The following is a 16,440-nucleotide window of genomic DNA, read 5'->3' as shown; positions in this document are numbered from 1 at the left end:
GAAGAAGAAGAAGAAGAAGAAGAAGAAGAAGAAGAAGAAGAAGAAGAGGAGGAGGAGGAAGAAGAGGAAGAAGAAGAAAAGAAGAAGGAGAAGGAGAAGGAGGAGAGGGAGAAGGAGATGGAGAGGAAGAGGAAGAGGAGGGAGAAGGAGAAGGAGGAGAAGGGGAGGGAGAAGAAGGGAAGGAAGGAAGGGAGGGAGGGAGGGAGGGAGGAAAAGAAAATAGAGTGTTGGCAAGGATGTGGAGAAATTGGAACCTGTGTGCATTGCTGCTGGGAATGTAAACTGGTGCAGCTGCTGTGGAAAATGATGGCAGTTCCTCAAAAAATTAGACATAGAATTACCATAAAGTCCAGCAATTCCACCTCTGTGTATATACCCAAATGAAATGAAAGCAGAGACTCCAGCAGATATTTGTACACCCATGTTCATAACAGCATTATTCACAATAGCCAAAAGGTAGTGCTATGGTCTGAATGTCTGTGCCGTTCCCCCCCAGCCCCCACCAATCACATCCATATGTTGAAATCCTAATTCCCAAAGGTGATGGGTCCCACCAATTTATTAGTAGGTGGGTCTTTGGGAGCTGATTAGTTCATGAGGGTGGAGCCCTCATGAATGGCATCAGTGCTTTTATAAAAGAGATCCAACAGTGCCCCTTAGCCCCTTCCACCATGTGAGGACCCAGAGAAAAGGTGTCGGCTATCAACCAGGAAGAGGGTCTTCACCTGAACATACTGGCCCCTTGATCTTGGCCCTCTAGCCTCCAAGAGGCCAGAAATAATTTTAGAGAATTTATGAGAAATAAATTTCTGTCGTTTATAAGCTACCTAGTCTGTGGTATGTTCTTATAGCAGCCTGAACGGACTGGCAGGGGGCAAGCAACCAAGTGTACATCAACAGATGAATGGATAAACAAAATGTGGTATATACACACAATGGAATATGATTCAATCTTATAAAGGAAGGAAATCCTGACACATGCTACAATACGGAGTAACCTTGAAGACATTATGCTAAGTGAACTAAGCCAGTCACAAAAGGACAAATATATGATTCCACTTACATGAGGGACCTAGAATAGTCAAAGTCATAGAGACAGAAACTAGAATAGTGGTTGTCAGGGGCTGGGGGAGGGGAAGTGGGGAGTTATTGTTTAAGGGGTACAGAGTTTCAGTTTGGGGAGAGGAAAAAGTCCTAGAGTTAGGTGGTGGTGATGATTGTACAACAATGTGAAGGTACTTAATGCCAGTGAACTATACACTTAAAAATGGTTAAAATGGTAAATTCTATCTTATGTATATTTTACCACAATTCTTTAAAATTCTCAAAAAGTCAGAATAGAAGGTAAATTTCTCAAACTGATAAAAGGCGTAAGAAAAGTCTATAGCTCACATCATGACATCATCACAGCATCAATGGTGAAAGAGTGAATGCTCTCCCCCTAAGATTAGAAACAAGTCAAGGAATCCACTCTTGTCACTTGTATTAAACACTGTACTGGAGATTCTAAGCCAGTACAATCAATAAAGGAAAAAGAAATAAAAAGCATTTAGATTGGGAAGGAGGAAGTAAAAGTGGCTTTTTTGGCAGATGAGAATCATTAATATAAAAAGTCAAATGAAGGCTTCCCTAGTGGCGCAGTGGTTGAGAGTCCGCCTGCCGATGCAGGGGACACAGGTTCGTGCCCCGGTCCGGGAAGATCCCACATGCCGCGGAGCAGCTAGGCCCCATGCCTGCGCATCCAGAGCCTGTGCTCCGCAACGGGAGAGGCCACAACAGTGAGAGGCCCGCGTACCGCAAAAAAAAAAAGTCGTCAAATGGAAAATTACGAAGAATTTTGAACTGAAAAAATTTTAAGCAGTATATGAAAATTTGTGAAAGGTTGAGAAAGCAATACTTGAAGGGGGATATATAGTACTAAATGCCTATATTAGAAAAGAAGAAAATTTTCCAATCAATGACCTTAGCTTCAAATTAAAGTAACTAGAAAAGTAAGAGAAAATTAAACCCAAAATAAGCACAAGAAATGAAATAAATCAGAAATCAACAAAATTGATAAAACTCTAGCCAGTCTTATTAGGAAAAAAAGGAGAGAAGACACAAATAACAATATTACCAATGAGATAGTTTACATCATTTCAGATTTTACAGATATTAAAAGAATAATAAGTAACTTTTATGAATAACATCATGCCAATAAAAATGAAATTTTATATTAAATGGACAAATCCCTTAAAAGACACAAACTACCAAAGCTCACTCAAGAAAAACAAAATAACCTGAATAGCCCTCTATCTATTAAAGAAAATTGAATTTGTAGTTAAAAATCATCCCACAAAGAAAACTCAGATGGCTTCACTGATAAATTCTACTAAATATTTAATGAAGAACTAATTCCAATTCTGCACAATCTCTTCCAGAAAAACTGAAGAGGAAGGAATACTTCCCAACTCATTCTATGAGGCATTATCCTGATATCAAAACCAGACAAAGAAATTACAAGATAAGAAAACCACAGACCAATATCCCTCATGAGTAGATGAAAAAAGATAAACAATCGACAGATGGTGCTGAGACAACTGGATATTCACATGCAGAATGTATTTGGACCCCTTCTCATGCCTTATGCAAATTTAACTCAGAATGGATCATAGAACTAAATGCAAGCACTGTAAAACTCCTAGAATAAAACAGAGGGGTAATTTGTGGCCTTGGTTCAGCAAGGTTTCTTAAATACAACACCAAAAACACAAGTGCCAAAAAAAAAGATAAATTAGATTACATTAAAATTTAAAACTTTTGTGCTTCAAAGGACACCACCAAATAAAATGAAAAGAGAACCCACAGAATGGGAGAAAATATTTGCAAATCATGTATCTGATAAGGAATTTGTATCCAGAATATATAAAGAAATTTACAACTTAATAATAAAAAGACAATTAACCCAACTGAAAATTAGACAAAGGATCTGAATAGACATTTCTCCAAAGAAGGTAGGCAAGCGACCAATAAGCATGTGAAAAGATGCTCAACATCATTATTCATTAGGGAAATGCAAATCAAAACTACATTGAGATACTACTACTCCACACTCACCAGAATAGCTATAATCAAAAAGACAAACAACAGGGCTTCCCTGGTGGTGCAGTGGTTGAGAGTCCGCCTGCTGATGCAGGGGACACGGGTTCGTGCCCCTGTCTGGGAGGATCCCACATGCCGCGGAGCGGCTGGGCCCGTGAGCCATGGCCGCTGAGCCTGCGCGTCCGGAGCCCGCGTAGCGCAAAAAAAAAAAAAAAAAAGACAAACAACAACAAAGTTTTGACAAGGATGTGGAAAATCTGGAAGACTCATACATTGCTGGTGGGAATGTAGAATTGTGCAGTCACATTGTAATACAAGTTGGCAGTTCATTACTGTATGACCTAGGAATCTTATTCCTAGGTATATATCCAAGAGAAACGAAAATACCACACAAAAACCTGTACACAAATGTTCACCATGTATATAATATAAAAAATAATACCATCATGATACATCATGATAGTCAAAAGTGGAAACAATCCAAATATCCATCAACTGATTAATAATAGATAAGTGAAAAAAGAAACAAATAAAAAGAAACAAAAAAGAAGAAAGTAAAAGAAAAAGAAAAAAATAATAGATAAGTAAAATGTGGTATATCTATACAATGGAACATTATTCTAAAATTAAAAAGGAAAGAGGTACTGAGACATGCCGTAACAGGGATGAGCATTGAAAAATTATTCTAAGAAGCCAGTCACAAAATACCACATGTTGTATGGTTCCATCCATATGAAATGTCCAGAACAGACAAATCTATAGAGACAGAAAATAGATTAAGTGGGATTGAGAGGGACTGGGATGGGGCTACAGCTGAGAGGGATTGGGATGGGGCTCCAAAATGTGTGTTCTTTTCCACACCACCAAGCAATTTTCCACTTCTCAGTGGATACTGACAGGGTGTCCCGCAAATTTAACTCCATTCTGACACTATCTACATGGAGAGGGCATCAGATCCCACAGGTTAAGGGCTCAGTCCCACAGGACTGTTCCCACCCCACTTCAGATGCCAATCCCAAGTCCAGATTGTTACCTGTGCTTCTGACCACTGACTATAAAGCGAAGGTTCCCACAACCCCCTCCTCAGGTTCGATTCATTTGCTAGAGTGACTCACAGAACTAAGAAAACCGGCTTACTTACTAGATTACTGGTTTATTATAAAAGGATGTAACTCAGGAAGAGCCAGATTGGAAGAGATGCAAAGGGCCAGGTATGTGAGAAGATGCACAGAGCTTCCATGCTCTCTGGGTGTGCCTCTCTGCCCACATCTCCATGTGTTCACCAGCCCAGAAGCTCTCTGAAACCCGACCTTTTGGGGTTTTACGGAGACTTCATTACATAGGTATAATTGATTAAATCATTGGCAAAAGGCACTCCTATCACTCAGAAAATTCCAAGGACTTTGGGAGCTTTGTGCCAGGATCCAGGGACAAAGATCAAATATAGTTCCTATTATACAACCATGGGATGGTGGCTAAAGGGTACAAGGTTTGTTTTGGGGGTGATGAACATGTTCTAAAATGTATTGCCATGGTGGCTGCACAACTGTGTAAATATACTAAAAACCATTGAATTATACACTTAAAAAACAACAACAACAAAAAGAAATGAATTACTGATATACAGAATAATCTGAGTGAATAGGCAGCGAAAAAATATAAACCCAAGAAGTTGCATCCTGTATGATTCTATTTATATAACATCCTTGAAATGACAAAATTATACCAATGGGGAGATTAGTGATTGACAGGCATTAAGGAGGAGGCAGGGGTGGGAGGAAGGTGGGTACGCTGTAAAAGGTCAACATGACTGGTCCTTGTGGTGATGAAATTTTTCTGTACCTTGACTATATCAATATCAATATCCTGGCTGTAATATTGTATTAGAGTTTTGCAAGATGTTACCATTAGGGTAAACTGGGTAAAGGATACACGGGATCTCTGTATTATTTCTTACAATTGTATGTGAATCTATAGTTATCTCAAAATTAAAAGTTTAATTAAAAAAAGAACAAAATGGCATAATGGATATAAAAGCACCGTCTTAATTTGCTCAGGCTGCTATAACAAAAGATCACAGACTAGGTGGCTTATTAAAAACTGAAATCTATTTCTGGTGGTTCTGAAAGCTGGTAGTCCAAGGTCAAGGTACCATCATGGTTAGGTGAGAGCCCTCTTCCTGGTTCATGGCCAGCACCTTATTGCTATGTCTTCACATTGTGGAAGGGGGCAAGGGAGCTCTCTGGGGTGTCTTTTATAAGGGCATTAATCCCATTCATGAGGGCTCCACCCTCATGACCTAATCACCTCCCAAAGGTCCCATCTCCAAATACCATAATATCGGGGATTAGGATTTCAACATATGAATTTGGGGGGGACACAAGCATTCAGACCACAGCAAGCACTCTGTAAATTCTAAAGTTATGTAAAATAATTATAATTATGCAGTTTTATGATTATGAATAGCATGGACTATCATGACTTCATTCACTAATTCAAAAAACACTTATTGGGCCCCTACTATATTCAAGGAGTAGGTTAGATGCTGCAGGGCATACATCATGAATTTATCATAAAATCACAATTGTTGCCATGTTGCAAGTTTTGGCTTGAGCCTAGGTCCTTTTTGTGAAATGTAAGCCAGTTGAAATATAAACATACTTGTGTGTGGGGGGGATATATTTTTATTTTACTGATAATCACTAATAGCTCTAATCAAGATCAAGAGTTCTTATGGGAGTTCCCTGGTGGTCTGGTGGTTGGGGTTCAGTGTTTTCACTGCCATGGCCCGGGTTCAATCCCTGGTTGGGGAACTGAGATCCCGCAAGCTGCATGGTGGTCCTTTGCCCAGAACATTCATCCCCAGTTCCCCCCAGTGCTGGCTCCTTCTCCTCCTTTAGGTCTCAGCTGTTCCATAATTCTGCATAAGAGGGAAATGGGGCAGCAATCTGGTTAGAGCTAGGAAGGGGGAGTACCTAGGGGACTTGTCTTAAAGCTGCATTTTCATAGCATACACACTGTCTTTACTTAGATTAAGTATAAATCAATAAAACACGTCAATGTTTTCTTAAAATGCTTTTATTCATACTTTATATAAGATTAAGAGAGCATCATCTGCCCATTAAAATATAATTAGAATTGCCGTGGGGGAAGGGGCAAGCAATTCCAACAGGTTGAAGAAGTAGACAGGACAAAAGAGTTTTTTCATTTTTTCTTGAAAGTCATTAGGGTCTATTTGCTTCATTAAGTAGGGGAATGACATGGTCCAACTTATGTGATTGGATGAAGAAAGACTAAAGACTGAAAACCCTAAAAAATAATTAGTAGAGCTAATATCTATTGAGTGAGCATTTTAATGTGACAGGTATTATACTAAGGGCTTGTCCTTTATTCTAGTGCTTTATGTATAGTAATTCATTTAGCCCTCACAACTAGCCAATGTATTATTATAATTCCCATTTTAAAGATGAGGAAACAAAGGCATAGAGAGGTTAAGAACTACAAAGCTAGGAACTTCCCTGGTGGCGCAGTGGTTAAGAATCCACCTGCCAGTGCAGGGGACACGGGTTCGAGCCCTGGTACAGGCAGATCCCACATGCCACGGAGGAACTAAGCGTATGCACCACAACTACTGAGCCTACGCTCTAGAGGCCGTAAACCACAACTACTGAGCCTGAGTGCCACAACTACTGAAGTCCGCGCACCTAGAGCCCGTGCTCTGCAGCAAGAGAAGCCACCCGATGAGAAGCTCTGGAACCACAACGAAGAGTAGCCCCCACTCACCACAACTAGAGAAAAGCCTGCGGGCAGCAATAAAGACCAAAGACAGCCAAAAATAAAAATAAATAAATTTTTTTAAAAAAGAATTACAAAGCTAGTAAGCAGCAGAGGTAAGATTCAAACCCAGAGAGTCTAGTTCAAAACCCATGCTCTTCATCAATATGCTTTTTAAAAAAATTATTTATTTTATTTATGGTTGCATTGGGTCTTCATTGCTGCACGCGGGCTTTCTCTAGTTGCTACTCTTCATTGCAGTGCGTGGGCTTCTCATTGAGGTGGCTTCTCTTTGTTGCAGAGCACGGGCACTAGGTGCCTGGGCTTCAGTAGTTGTGGCACGAGGGCTCAGTAGTTGTGGCTCGTGGGCTCTAGAGCGCAGGCTCAGTAGTTGTGGCACACGGGCTTTGTTGCTCTGCGGCATGTGGGATCTTCCTGGACCAGGGCTCGAACCCATGTCCCCTGCATTGGCAGGCAGATTCTTAACCACTGCACCACCAGGGAAGCCCCATCAATATGCTTTAATGCTCCCCTTTTCTATAATAGATTACAGCAATGCCATGGGCTTGAAATTGTAAGGGTCTGATACCACAGCAATAATGACAGAAAGGTAGGGAGATACGTGAGAGAGATTTAGGAAGTAGAACCGACAATGTGAGGGAATCACTGTAAAGCATAAAGGAGAGAGGAATCTAAGATGACTCAAGACTTCTGACTTGACTAACTGGGTAGTTGATGGTGCCAGTCCCAGAAATGGGAAATACAGAATTCTGATAGAAAAGATAGGAATCACTGACCACTTCACAGTTGATGTGCCAGTGGGATAAAAAGGAACACTGGAAGGCAATCCGAGATACTAGTCTGGAGTTCAAGAAAGAGATCTGGGCTAGAGATATAGATTTTTGGAATTCTGATACAAGTGTTAAAGGCTTAGGAAGAGCACATGGGATAAACAAAGAGCACTGAGTACAGAACCTAAAGAACATCATCATTTAGGGAGTAAGCACAAAAGTCTCCAGCAGTGAAGACGTCGGAAGATGGTCATAAAGCTAAGATACCAGGAGAGTGGTGTCATGGAAGCCCAGGATGGAGTTTCAACCACGACAAAATTGTCTTTAATCGCACTAGAAAGTAGACTATATAAGGCCATGGAACATGTCTGTTTCATTCACCAATGTATCCCCACTGCCGAGAGGCCTGGCACATAGTAGATGGTCAAAGACATTCCCTGAATATGACTAAGAAGACAAACCAACAGTATCGAATACCACAGAGTTCTTAGAAGAAAAAGACTGAGAAGTGTCCGTTTTATTTAGCAACCTTGGGTGTCACTGATGATCTTGTCCAGAGTAGTTTCAGTGGAATGGTGGGGTGAAAGCAAAATGGGAGTGGCTTCGAAGAATAAATGCCAAGAATGTTTTCGTGTGTTACTTTTCTACATTTTTTTAATTAAAGGAAAATTCATCTTTTTAAGCAGGAAAATAAAACATGGTTTATTGTTGCAGAATTTGAAAAATCAATGCTATGACTTTTAGATTGTCCAGTAATTTCCTTTGCAACTAGTAATTTTTCAAATATAGCTATAAAATAGTTTTGCTATTACCACCAAATGTTTAAATGGAGGCTGGCAAATCATTTTCTTACCTCAACAGTTAAAGGGCATTTGTGTAAAAAATTCTTAAAAGTTGATGGGAGATGAGGAAGTTGCAGCCACTGACACAGCCCATTCTTGGATGAAACTCTGTTACGTAGGCAAGTAGGAACCCAGAGCTGCAATTACAAAAGGGCGCGGGGTGAAAGGGGATTTTTTTCTCCATGGGCGGATCGCAAGGACCTAGCACGATGCTGGCCACTTCCCGGGCGGTCAATAAAGCCTCGAGCTGGCTGGCAGCAGGCTCGCAGGACGCTGTCGATCACGGACAGACGCAGGAAGCTCTGCCCGGTTGCCAACAGCGCAGCACCCTCCCGCTAAGCTCACCCACCTGCGCCGCGAGGGAACCCGGAGGGCCGGGAGGACGGACGCTGGCGCGCCAGAGGGCTGAGGGGCGGGTGGGGTAAGCAAAGCGTCGTCCGCTGACAAGCTTTTATCTCCAGTCTCCCGCTTCCCAGCGGAACCCTCCCGAAGCGGCTCCAGTTTCTCGCACGCCTCGGGGCGGGCCGGAAGTGACGCACCTTGTCGCGCGTGATTGGCGGAAGCAGAAATTGCTTTGCGGCCGGCACGGAAACTGCTTTCCTTTCGGCTTCCGCTCCGGGCCCATGTGAGATCCAGGCTGGTGAGATGAGCTCGAGTCGGGCTGCGGAGAGGTGAGGCGTAGCGGAGGGGAAGAGGGGTCTGGGTTTCGTTGTGGGTCGGGTTCCCGGGCTTTTGAGAAATGGAGTCCGCCTTTTAGCTGGCGTCGGTTGTTCCCCTCCCAAGACTTCGTTACTATTTCCATGATCCATCCTTTAAAGCCCTTTTAATTTAATTTAATTCGCTCCCTCCACTCCCCGGCTTTTTAGTCTCATCCCTGTTGGTCCTGATGCGGCCTGTCCCTCTCCAGCTAAGTTAACGTGTTGCACTTTCCTCATCACGTGACTGCTTTTTCTACAGCTGCTGGGGAGCATTTCAACCCTCTGCGCAGACAGTGACTGCGTTATAAAGTCCTCTTATCTTGGAAACCTTTGCTCATTGGAGTCATCCACAACATTTTCTGTGGCGTTTCATGCCTGCCGCCGGGGGAACTAAATATAATCTGTTTAGTAATGGGTACCTAGCAGAGTTTGACATATACCATTAGATAATGGTAGAGTCTATAATTTGTTTCTGGGTACCAGTCTCCTAAATTAAGCACCTACTTTGCCAAGCAAGCTCCAGCTGCTTTCTTCCAATTCCCCGTTTCCCTATTCCTGAGAACAAATGATCAAGATGTCACTTTTAAGTAAGCTTGCACCTTTACAGGTATCTTCCACGTGGAGGATTTAGAAATGTTGATTGTGATATTGCCTTGCCTCAAGGGCTAGCAACAGCGTCTTCTGCCACCTTACCTAGGGTCTGACATTTTTACAGCCTACCAGAGGTCAGTGGGAAATGGAGTGCCAATCAGTCACTGAAGAGTGTTAGATCTTTTTCATTTTCATGCAGTTCTGTATGGGTATTACTAACCAGTGCTCACCTCTTGCAGGTGATGCCTGCCTTATGCAGTCTAAATTTTACGTCTTGACAAATTTCCAAAGATGCTCACACTGCTTGGTTTGCACCTCTTCCAGGGGATAGGACTGTTTTGTACTAAGAACTGCAGTTATGTTTTAGAGATCATTTCAACATAAGAAAAATTGTTTCAAGTGATAATATTTCTCTTTTATCTCCTTTAGCAGCCTTCTGGCTTTAAACCAACAGGAAGAACTAGAGGATTTGCCAAGAGAGTACCCCTTGAGCACCAGTGAAGATGAGGTGGGTGACACCCACTAAACCGCCTTCTCCAATTTCCCTTCTGCCTCAAAATTAGGGTAGATGCCACATTTCCTGGAAAGAAAAGGGGTGACAACATTGTTTATACTTGCTCAGGTCTCACAAATAAATTAGTTACAGGTTTCCACCACTACCCAAATTAGAGTGTTCCTACGAAACTTTTCATGAGCTAAAATGGCATAAAGCAAAGAAGCTATTACCTTAGGACACATCTTGCTAATGGAAACACAAAATAAATCAAGATAAAGCATAGATGCTCATAGACAGTTCAAAGCTATGGCAGCTTGATGCTGAGATGCTAAGTGTAGTTTCCAGGGAAGGGGCTTGGTGGTGCCACTCTGAGTATGTGCTGCCTCTATAACAACTCACTGCAAAACAAATGCTAGACGCTATTTTCATTTTAAGGCTTTTTGTTTGTTTTTGTAAAAGCAAAAATCCTCTTCAGATTTTGTTCAGTTAGCAAAAGCAGGCACTAATGTAGGTCTTTTGTGAAAGTGAAGCGGCGTAAAGCAAAGCAAACTTTCAAAAAACAGAGGATACCTGTATTTAGTGTTTCATGTATATGATATTGTATTAAGTGCTATGGGAATTCCAAGATCGTATATAAGATACACTGTCCTCAGGTTGCTTAAGTTGAGTATATAAGACCAAAACACATGGTATTATATGATTTCCCTATTTCCCAAGTTTGGATTTCCATAGAGGGTTATTTGATTATCCGACTGAAATATACATATGCATAATTAAGCTGGGTCTCCAACAGCTGCTATAGGAATTCCAGCTCTTTATTCTCTTGACAAAACTACTTAAATTGGTTTTATTGTGTCAGTTTCTGTGTCAGATCACACTATATATTCTATACAGAAACATTTTTCTCATGGCACTTTTCTTCTCAAAACAAGTTAAGACAGAGGCATGGCATTAGCTCCTGGTTACTAAGGCTCTATGTTCCTTACAGTGAGGGAGTTTGGCTTATTGAAGCATTTCTTTCCATTTGAGCTGGAATGCCTGCACGCCAGACCTCATCTGATTCACCAGTTCTCCACTGACCAAAAGAATGAGAGATTTTACATGGGCCTCAATTGCCATACTGTCTTTTCCCTCCCCTCATCATTCTGATGGTTTTTCCTTTTCTGTTTCCAGGGGGACAGTGATGGAGAAAGAAAGCATCAAAAGCTTCTGGAAGCAATCAGTTCACTTGATGGAAAGAATAGGTAACATTCCCTTCGATTTGGACAGGTTATAACTAGCTGATTCCATGAGACTTATCTGCAGCTAACATTTATTGAGTGCCTAAGACAATGAAGATACAATTGTCAGAGCATGTACTTTGGAGACTGTAGGCAAGTTTTTTATCCTCTCTGCATGTCAGTTTCTTCAACTAGAAAATAAGATTGACATGTCCCAAAGTCACTCAGCTCATAAGTGACAGATCTAGTATTCAAATCCAGATATGTTTGAATTCAAGTCCAATACCTTTTTCATTATGCCTACCTTGCATTGCCTTGTGTTTTTGAGGGGCTGAGCCTACATTAAGAGATGGTTAGACTACCATGTCCAGCTTAGGAACAGATTTCCTGGTTGCTTTATGACAAAACCTGATTCTAGAATAGAAATGAAACCAAAGCATTGTTTGAAGAGAGAAGTGTTTGTTCCCCAGAAAAATGTATCCATTCTTTCTGTATTCTGTTTTGCTTAATTTCAGGCGGAAATTGGCTGAGAGATCTGAGGCTAGTCTGAAGGTGTCAGAGTTCAGTGTCAGTTCTGAAGGTAAGTTAACCAAAGGAAACTATCTGCATGGAACTTGTGGAGTTCCAAAAGCATAATGGTCACTTCCCAGCGTTTGTTTTTTTTGTGTGTGTGTGGTATGCGGGCCTCTCACTGTTGTGGACTCTCCCGTTGCGGAGCACAGGCTCAGCGGCCATGGCTCATGGGCCCAGCCGCTCCACGGCATGTGGGACCCTCCCAGACCGGGGGCACGAACCCGTGTCCCCTGCATCGGCAGGTGGACTCTCAACCACTGCGCCACCAGGGAAGCCCCCAGCTGTTTTTGATGTGGTTAATGAATCATACCATAAACACTACCGTGCGAGGGGGTGAAGAAGGGTAGTCAGATGCTCTTGAATTTCTTCCATTTCTAGAAGAAAGCCAAAAGGCCACAGTCAGGATCTCCCACTGAGCTTGATGAGCTACTTCTAGGATAGAGGGATGTGAATGAAGACAGCTGCCTCTCACGAGCTTAGTCATGTCCCTGATTTCATTTTTATTTGAGTTCTCACAGTGCATTGAGTTCGGACAGGCAGATAATCTCTCCTCTACTGCTGGAGCTCAGAGAAGTCAAGTTACCTACTCAAGGACCTTCACCCAGTACAGTGTTTCTCAAACTTTTTTCTTTATTGCTCCCCTGAGGAGCCTTTTTAGGCATTTCTTTTCCTCACTTCCTCCCTCCCTCCTCGCCTACTCTGCCACCAGGAATAAGATTTTCTTAGGTAAGGCTGAGCTTTGGAGGGACACAAAACTAATACAGTCAGCCCTCTGTAACTGTGGGTTCTACATCTGTGGGTTCAACCAATGTGGATTGAAACTTTAAATTTCAAAATATTCCAAAAAGCAAAACTTGAGTTTATCCCGCATACCAGCAACTATTTATATCGAATTTACTTTGTATTAGGTATTATAAGTAATCTAGAGATGATTTAAAATATACGGGAAGATGTGTATGGGTTATGTGCAAATATCAGTGCTGTGCCATTTTATACAAAGGACTTGAGCATCCTTGGATTTCTGTATTCTTGGTGGGTCCTGGAACCAGTCCCCTGTACATGGATGCCAAGGGATGGCTGTATCTAAGTGTTTTTTTTTTTTTTTTTTTTTACCCCTGCCCACCGAAGAACCAGTTTTTACCCCTGGGTGGGGGAATGATATCACCCCGATTGAGAATATATGATCTAGTAAGTGGCAGTGTTTTAACTTGATTTTATCTTGATAACAAGTCTAGATGCCAAATCTTTTCCACCATATTCACAGCTTATGCAGCTTGAATGACTTATGTGCTTCTAGTAACCATTAACATAACCTCCCAGAACTGGTAACAATATATTCTTCCAAGCTTATCCATTCAGCAAATACTTACCGTGCCTCTACCATATATCAGTTTCTGGGACTACAGTTAGGAATAAGTCGCAACTTCGTGGAGCTTACATTCTAGTGCAGGGAGACAATAAGCGAATTACAACAGGATGATGCAGTCAAGTGACGTAAGTGGCTGCTTTCGGTTGGCTGGGCATGAAAAGCCTCTGAAGAGGCAAAATTTAAGCTGAGATCTGAATAACAAGAAAAGTCACCATGCAAAGATAGGGAGCAGTATTCCAGGCGAGGGGGCAGCTAGCGCAAATGCGCTAAGGAAGATATACGTTCAGCATGTTTGAAGAAGAGGAAGAAGGCCAGTGCGGCTGGAGCATTCTCCATCTGTGGATGACATGAGGTTGGAGAGACAGACAGGGACCAAAGTATAATGGGGAGCCATTGGAGGATTTTCAGCAGGATCATGACGTGCTACGATTTACATTTTCAAAACACTCTGGCTGCTGTGTGAAGAATGAATTGAAGTGGGGCAAGACTGGAAGCAGAAAGACCAGGAGAAAAGCAAATGACTGTTTTAAATAGTTTTCTGTCTTCCACCTTCCAACACGTTTGGGAATGTAGGAAGGCAGTGGCGTCACTCTGGCTAGTGACTGAAGTAAGAGGACTATTCCTGCTTCCCTGCACACCTGCCTGTCCGCCAGCATTTTCTGCTGAGGTCTCTCCCTATGTGATGTTGAGGTTTTGCCTCACTTCTCAGTCTGACCAGAAAGTTTGTCCTTTCTGCAGGATCAGGAGAAAAGCTGGTCCTTTCAGATCTGCTTGAGCCTGTTAAAACTTCATCCTCATTGGCTGCTGTGAAAAAGCAGCTGAATAGAGTCAAATCGAAGAAGACTGTGGAGTTACCCCTTCACAGAGAAGAGATTGAGCGGGTGAGTCAAAGAAAATGTGGTCCATTAAGGGGGAGAAATTGAACTGACAAGGAAAAATAGCGTAAGAAGAGAAGGGGGGATGGCCTGAAAAATGGGAGGAAGGAAAGTTGTGGTTGCCTCACCCTGGAAAAGATTAAAACTGATCTCAGGGGAAGCTTAGTCCTGAGAAGTAAGCAAGAGCTAATCTCTAGCATCCTGATTTCTTTCTTAAACTAAGAAACATGGCCTCTTAGTTTCCTGCTGGTCCTTTGAGTTTGATGCTTAATTTCATGGCTCTTTCTTTCTGTGTGCTTTGCCTGTTTCAGATCCACAGAGAAGTGGCATTCAATAAAACCTCACAAGTCCTCTCCAAATGGGATCCCGTCGTGCAGAAGAACCGGCAAGCAGAGCAGCTGGTTTTTCCCCTGAGCAAGCAGCAGTCCATCTTTGCTCCCATCGAACATGTGGTCAGTGGCTGGAAGGTAAGTGCAACACGAGGATAGCACACCTTGGAAGGTGAGATTGCACCGCGTGGACATTGCAGAGCCTGCAGTTGGTCTTGTTGGACACCTTAAGCCGAAATGGTAGCTGCAGTCATTTTAGTTGAGCGGTCAAAATGGGAGGGGGCGGGGGAGCAAGATTCGTAGCCAGTTGCCATAGCTCTGTCATCGCCCTTCCTCAGCTTCCTCAGCTTGGATTGTCCACTGCATGGTTATTTGCATGTGTTTGTGTGACCACATCTGATTGCCAATAGAGAAGGAACATAATGATGTTTTCTTTTTCACACACTGGATTTTTTTAAAAAAGCTTTTAAAGCCAACATTCTGACCTTGGGACGATCAGGAACCTGGCAGCATTAATGATGCCTTAGGAGGAATATATGAGCAGCAGAACCAAAGTTTGCTTGAAAAGGAATACCATATTAAAATATAGCAGATTGCTGATAATGACTAGAAGTCTAGCAAGTAACTCATTATGACTGAGCTGCAGAAAATAAAAAAGGTATTTTAGCACTGGGTTTCCCAAACAATGATCTCTGGCAGATGCTTCATCCGTCTGAAGTAAAAGGACAACTGTGAGTATGCTGGTGTAAGGTTGCCAGCTCTTTTTTATTATGAGGTTATTCTTTCCACTTTAATGGTGTTGAAATAGCTTTTCCTTTACAAAATGATGGTGGTAGTAAATGATGGGGTTGGGGGTGGAACGGTAGTTATGCCATTGGCAAAATTAAAAGTTAGTAATCCTGTGTCAGTCCCTAAAGTTTCAATTTTTAGTCTGAACAACTTCAGAACAGCTAGCCTTTCTTTTCCAATACACCATGGGTTATGCAGTCTATAATGTGGTGTTCTGTCTTTAGTAGAAAAATAGTCCAAAACATCAGTGCCCAAACCATGGATAGATGGCTTCTCTGCTTTCTATAAATCCGAAAATGGTGTCCTATGTGTCAGGAAGTTGAGGTAATTAAAGATCATCAAAGTAAACATGGCTTGCCGCCATAGCTAGAAATTGAGCAAGTCATTGCTCATTCCGGGGATAAGCTCTGTTTCGGATACTGTTGTTGAAGTCACCACCATTTGCTTTCTAGGATGCTTCCTTTTCCACATGAAAAAGAGACCAGGTTTAAAGTGTGGCTGCAGGATGGAAGGGAGACTTTAGGGGGAAAAAATTGAGGTAATACAATTTGCAGGATTCAAAAATAAGTATAGAAAATACATAGAGAAAAGTCTGACCCCACCCTTGTCCCCCCATCTGTTCATTTTTACCTCCATACTCACCCAGAGATCACCACTTTTTTATACGTTTTTTGTTGTTGTTAACTTAAGAGTTTTATGGATATATTTATGTTTACCTCATTTTTTTAATCAGAAAAGTAGTAGTACTACTACACGCTGTTCTGCACCTTGCTTTTTCCAGATGCTGGTATGACCTTAGAGATGGCAGGTCAAAGCTGAGTTGGTCATTAAAGATGAGAAGCGGGGGGGGGCGGGTTGCACTGAGAATGGCGTAGCCTCTGATCTCCAGGGACTCCCTGTGCGAGACAGAGTGGGGCCCAGATGCTGTACACAAACCTGCTGTACCATTCATTCTAAGGTTCATCTTTTTTTTTTTTTTTTTTTTTTTTTGCGGTACGCGGGCCTCTCACTT

The 16,440-nt window shown here is 42.1% G+C and overlaps 1 protein-coding gene across 2 annotated transcripts in view; it reads left to right on the top strand.

Annotated features, from left to right (window-relative positions):
• The first annotated feature begins 9,051 nt into the window (after positions 1-9,051).
• UTP14A (UTP14A small subunit processome component) overlaps positions 9,052-16,440 on the top strand; it is a 19,073-nt gene continuing 11,684 nt past the window's right edge. The window contains exons 1-6 of one of the 2 annotated variants that reach the window (XM_027092386.1): positions 9,052-9,159; positions 10,210-10,285; positions 11,447-11,517; positions 12,009-12,073; positions 14,174-14,316; positions 14,622-14,777. In XM_027092386.1, the coding sequence (XP_026948187.1) occupies positions 9,134-9,159; positions 10,210-10,285; positions 11,447-11,517; positions 12,009-12,073; positions 14,174-14,316; positions 14,622-14,777 (537 nt within the window). In that variant the 5' untranslated portion in view covers positions 9,052-9,133. Of the gene's footprint in view, positions 9,160-10,206; positions 10,286-11,446; positions 11,518-12,008; positions 12,074-14,173; positions 14,317-14,621; positions 14,778-16,440 lie in introns of both variants that reach the window. The other variant, XM_027092385.1, reaches the window with a different exon arrangement.

The sequence above is a fragment of the Aethalodelphis obliquidens genome, unplaced genomic scaffold, assembly GCF_003676395.1.
Source record: "Aethalodelphis obliquidens isolate GAN/ISIS:26980383/991018 unplaced genomic scaffold, ASM367639v1 scaffold77, whole genome shotgun sequence".
NCBI classification, from domain to species: Eukaryota; Metazoa; Chordata; class Mammalia; order Artiodactyla; family Delphinidae; genus Aethalodelphis; species Aethalodelphis obliquidens.
This window is presented reverse-complemented; position numbering and strand designations above follow the sequence as displayed.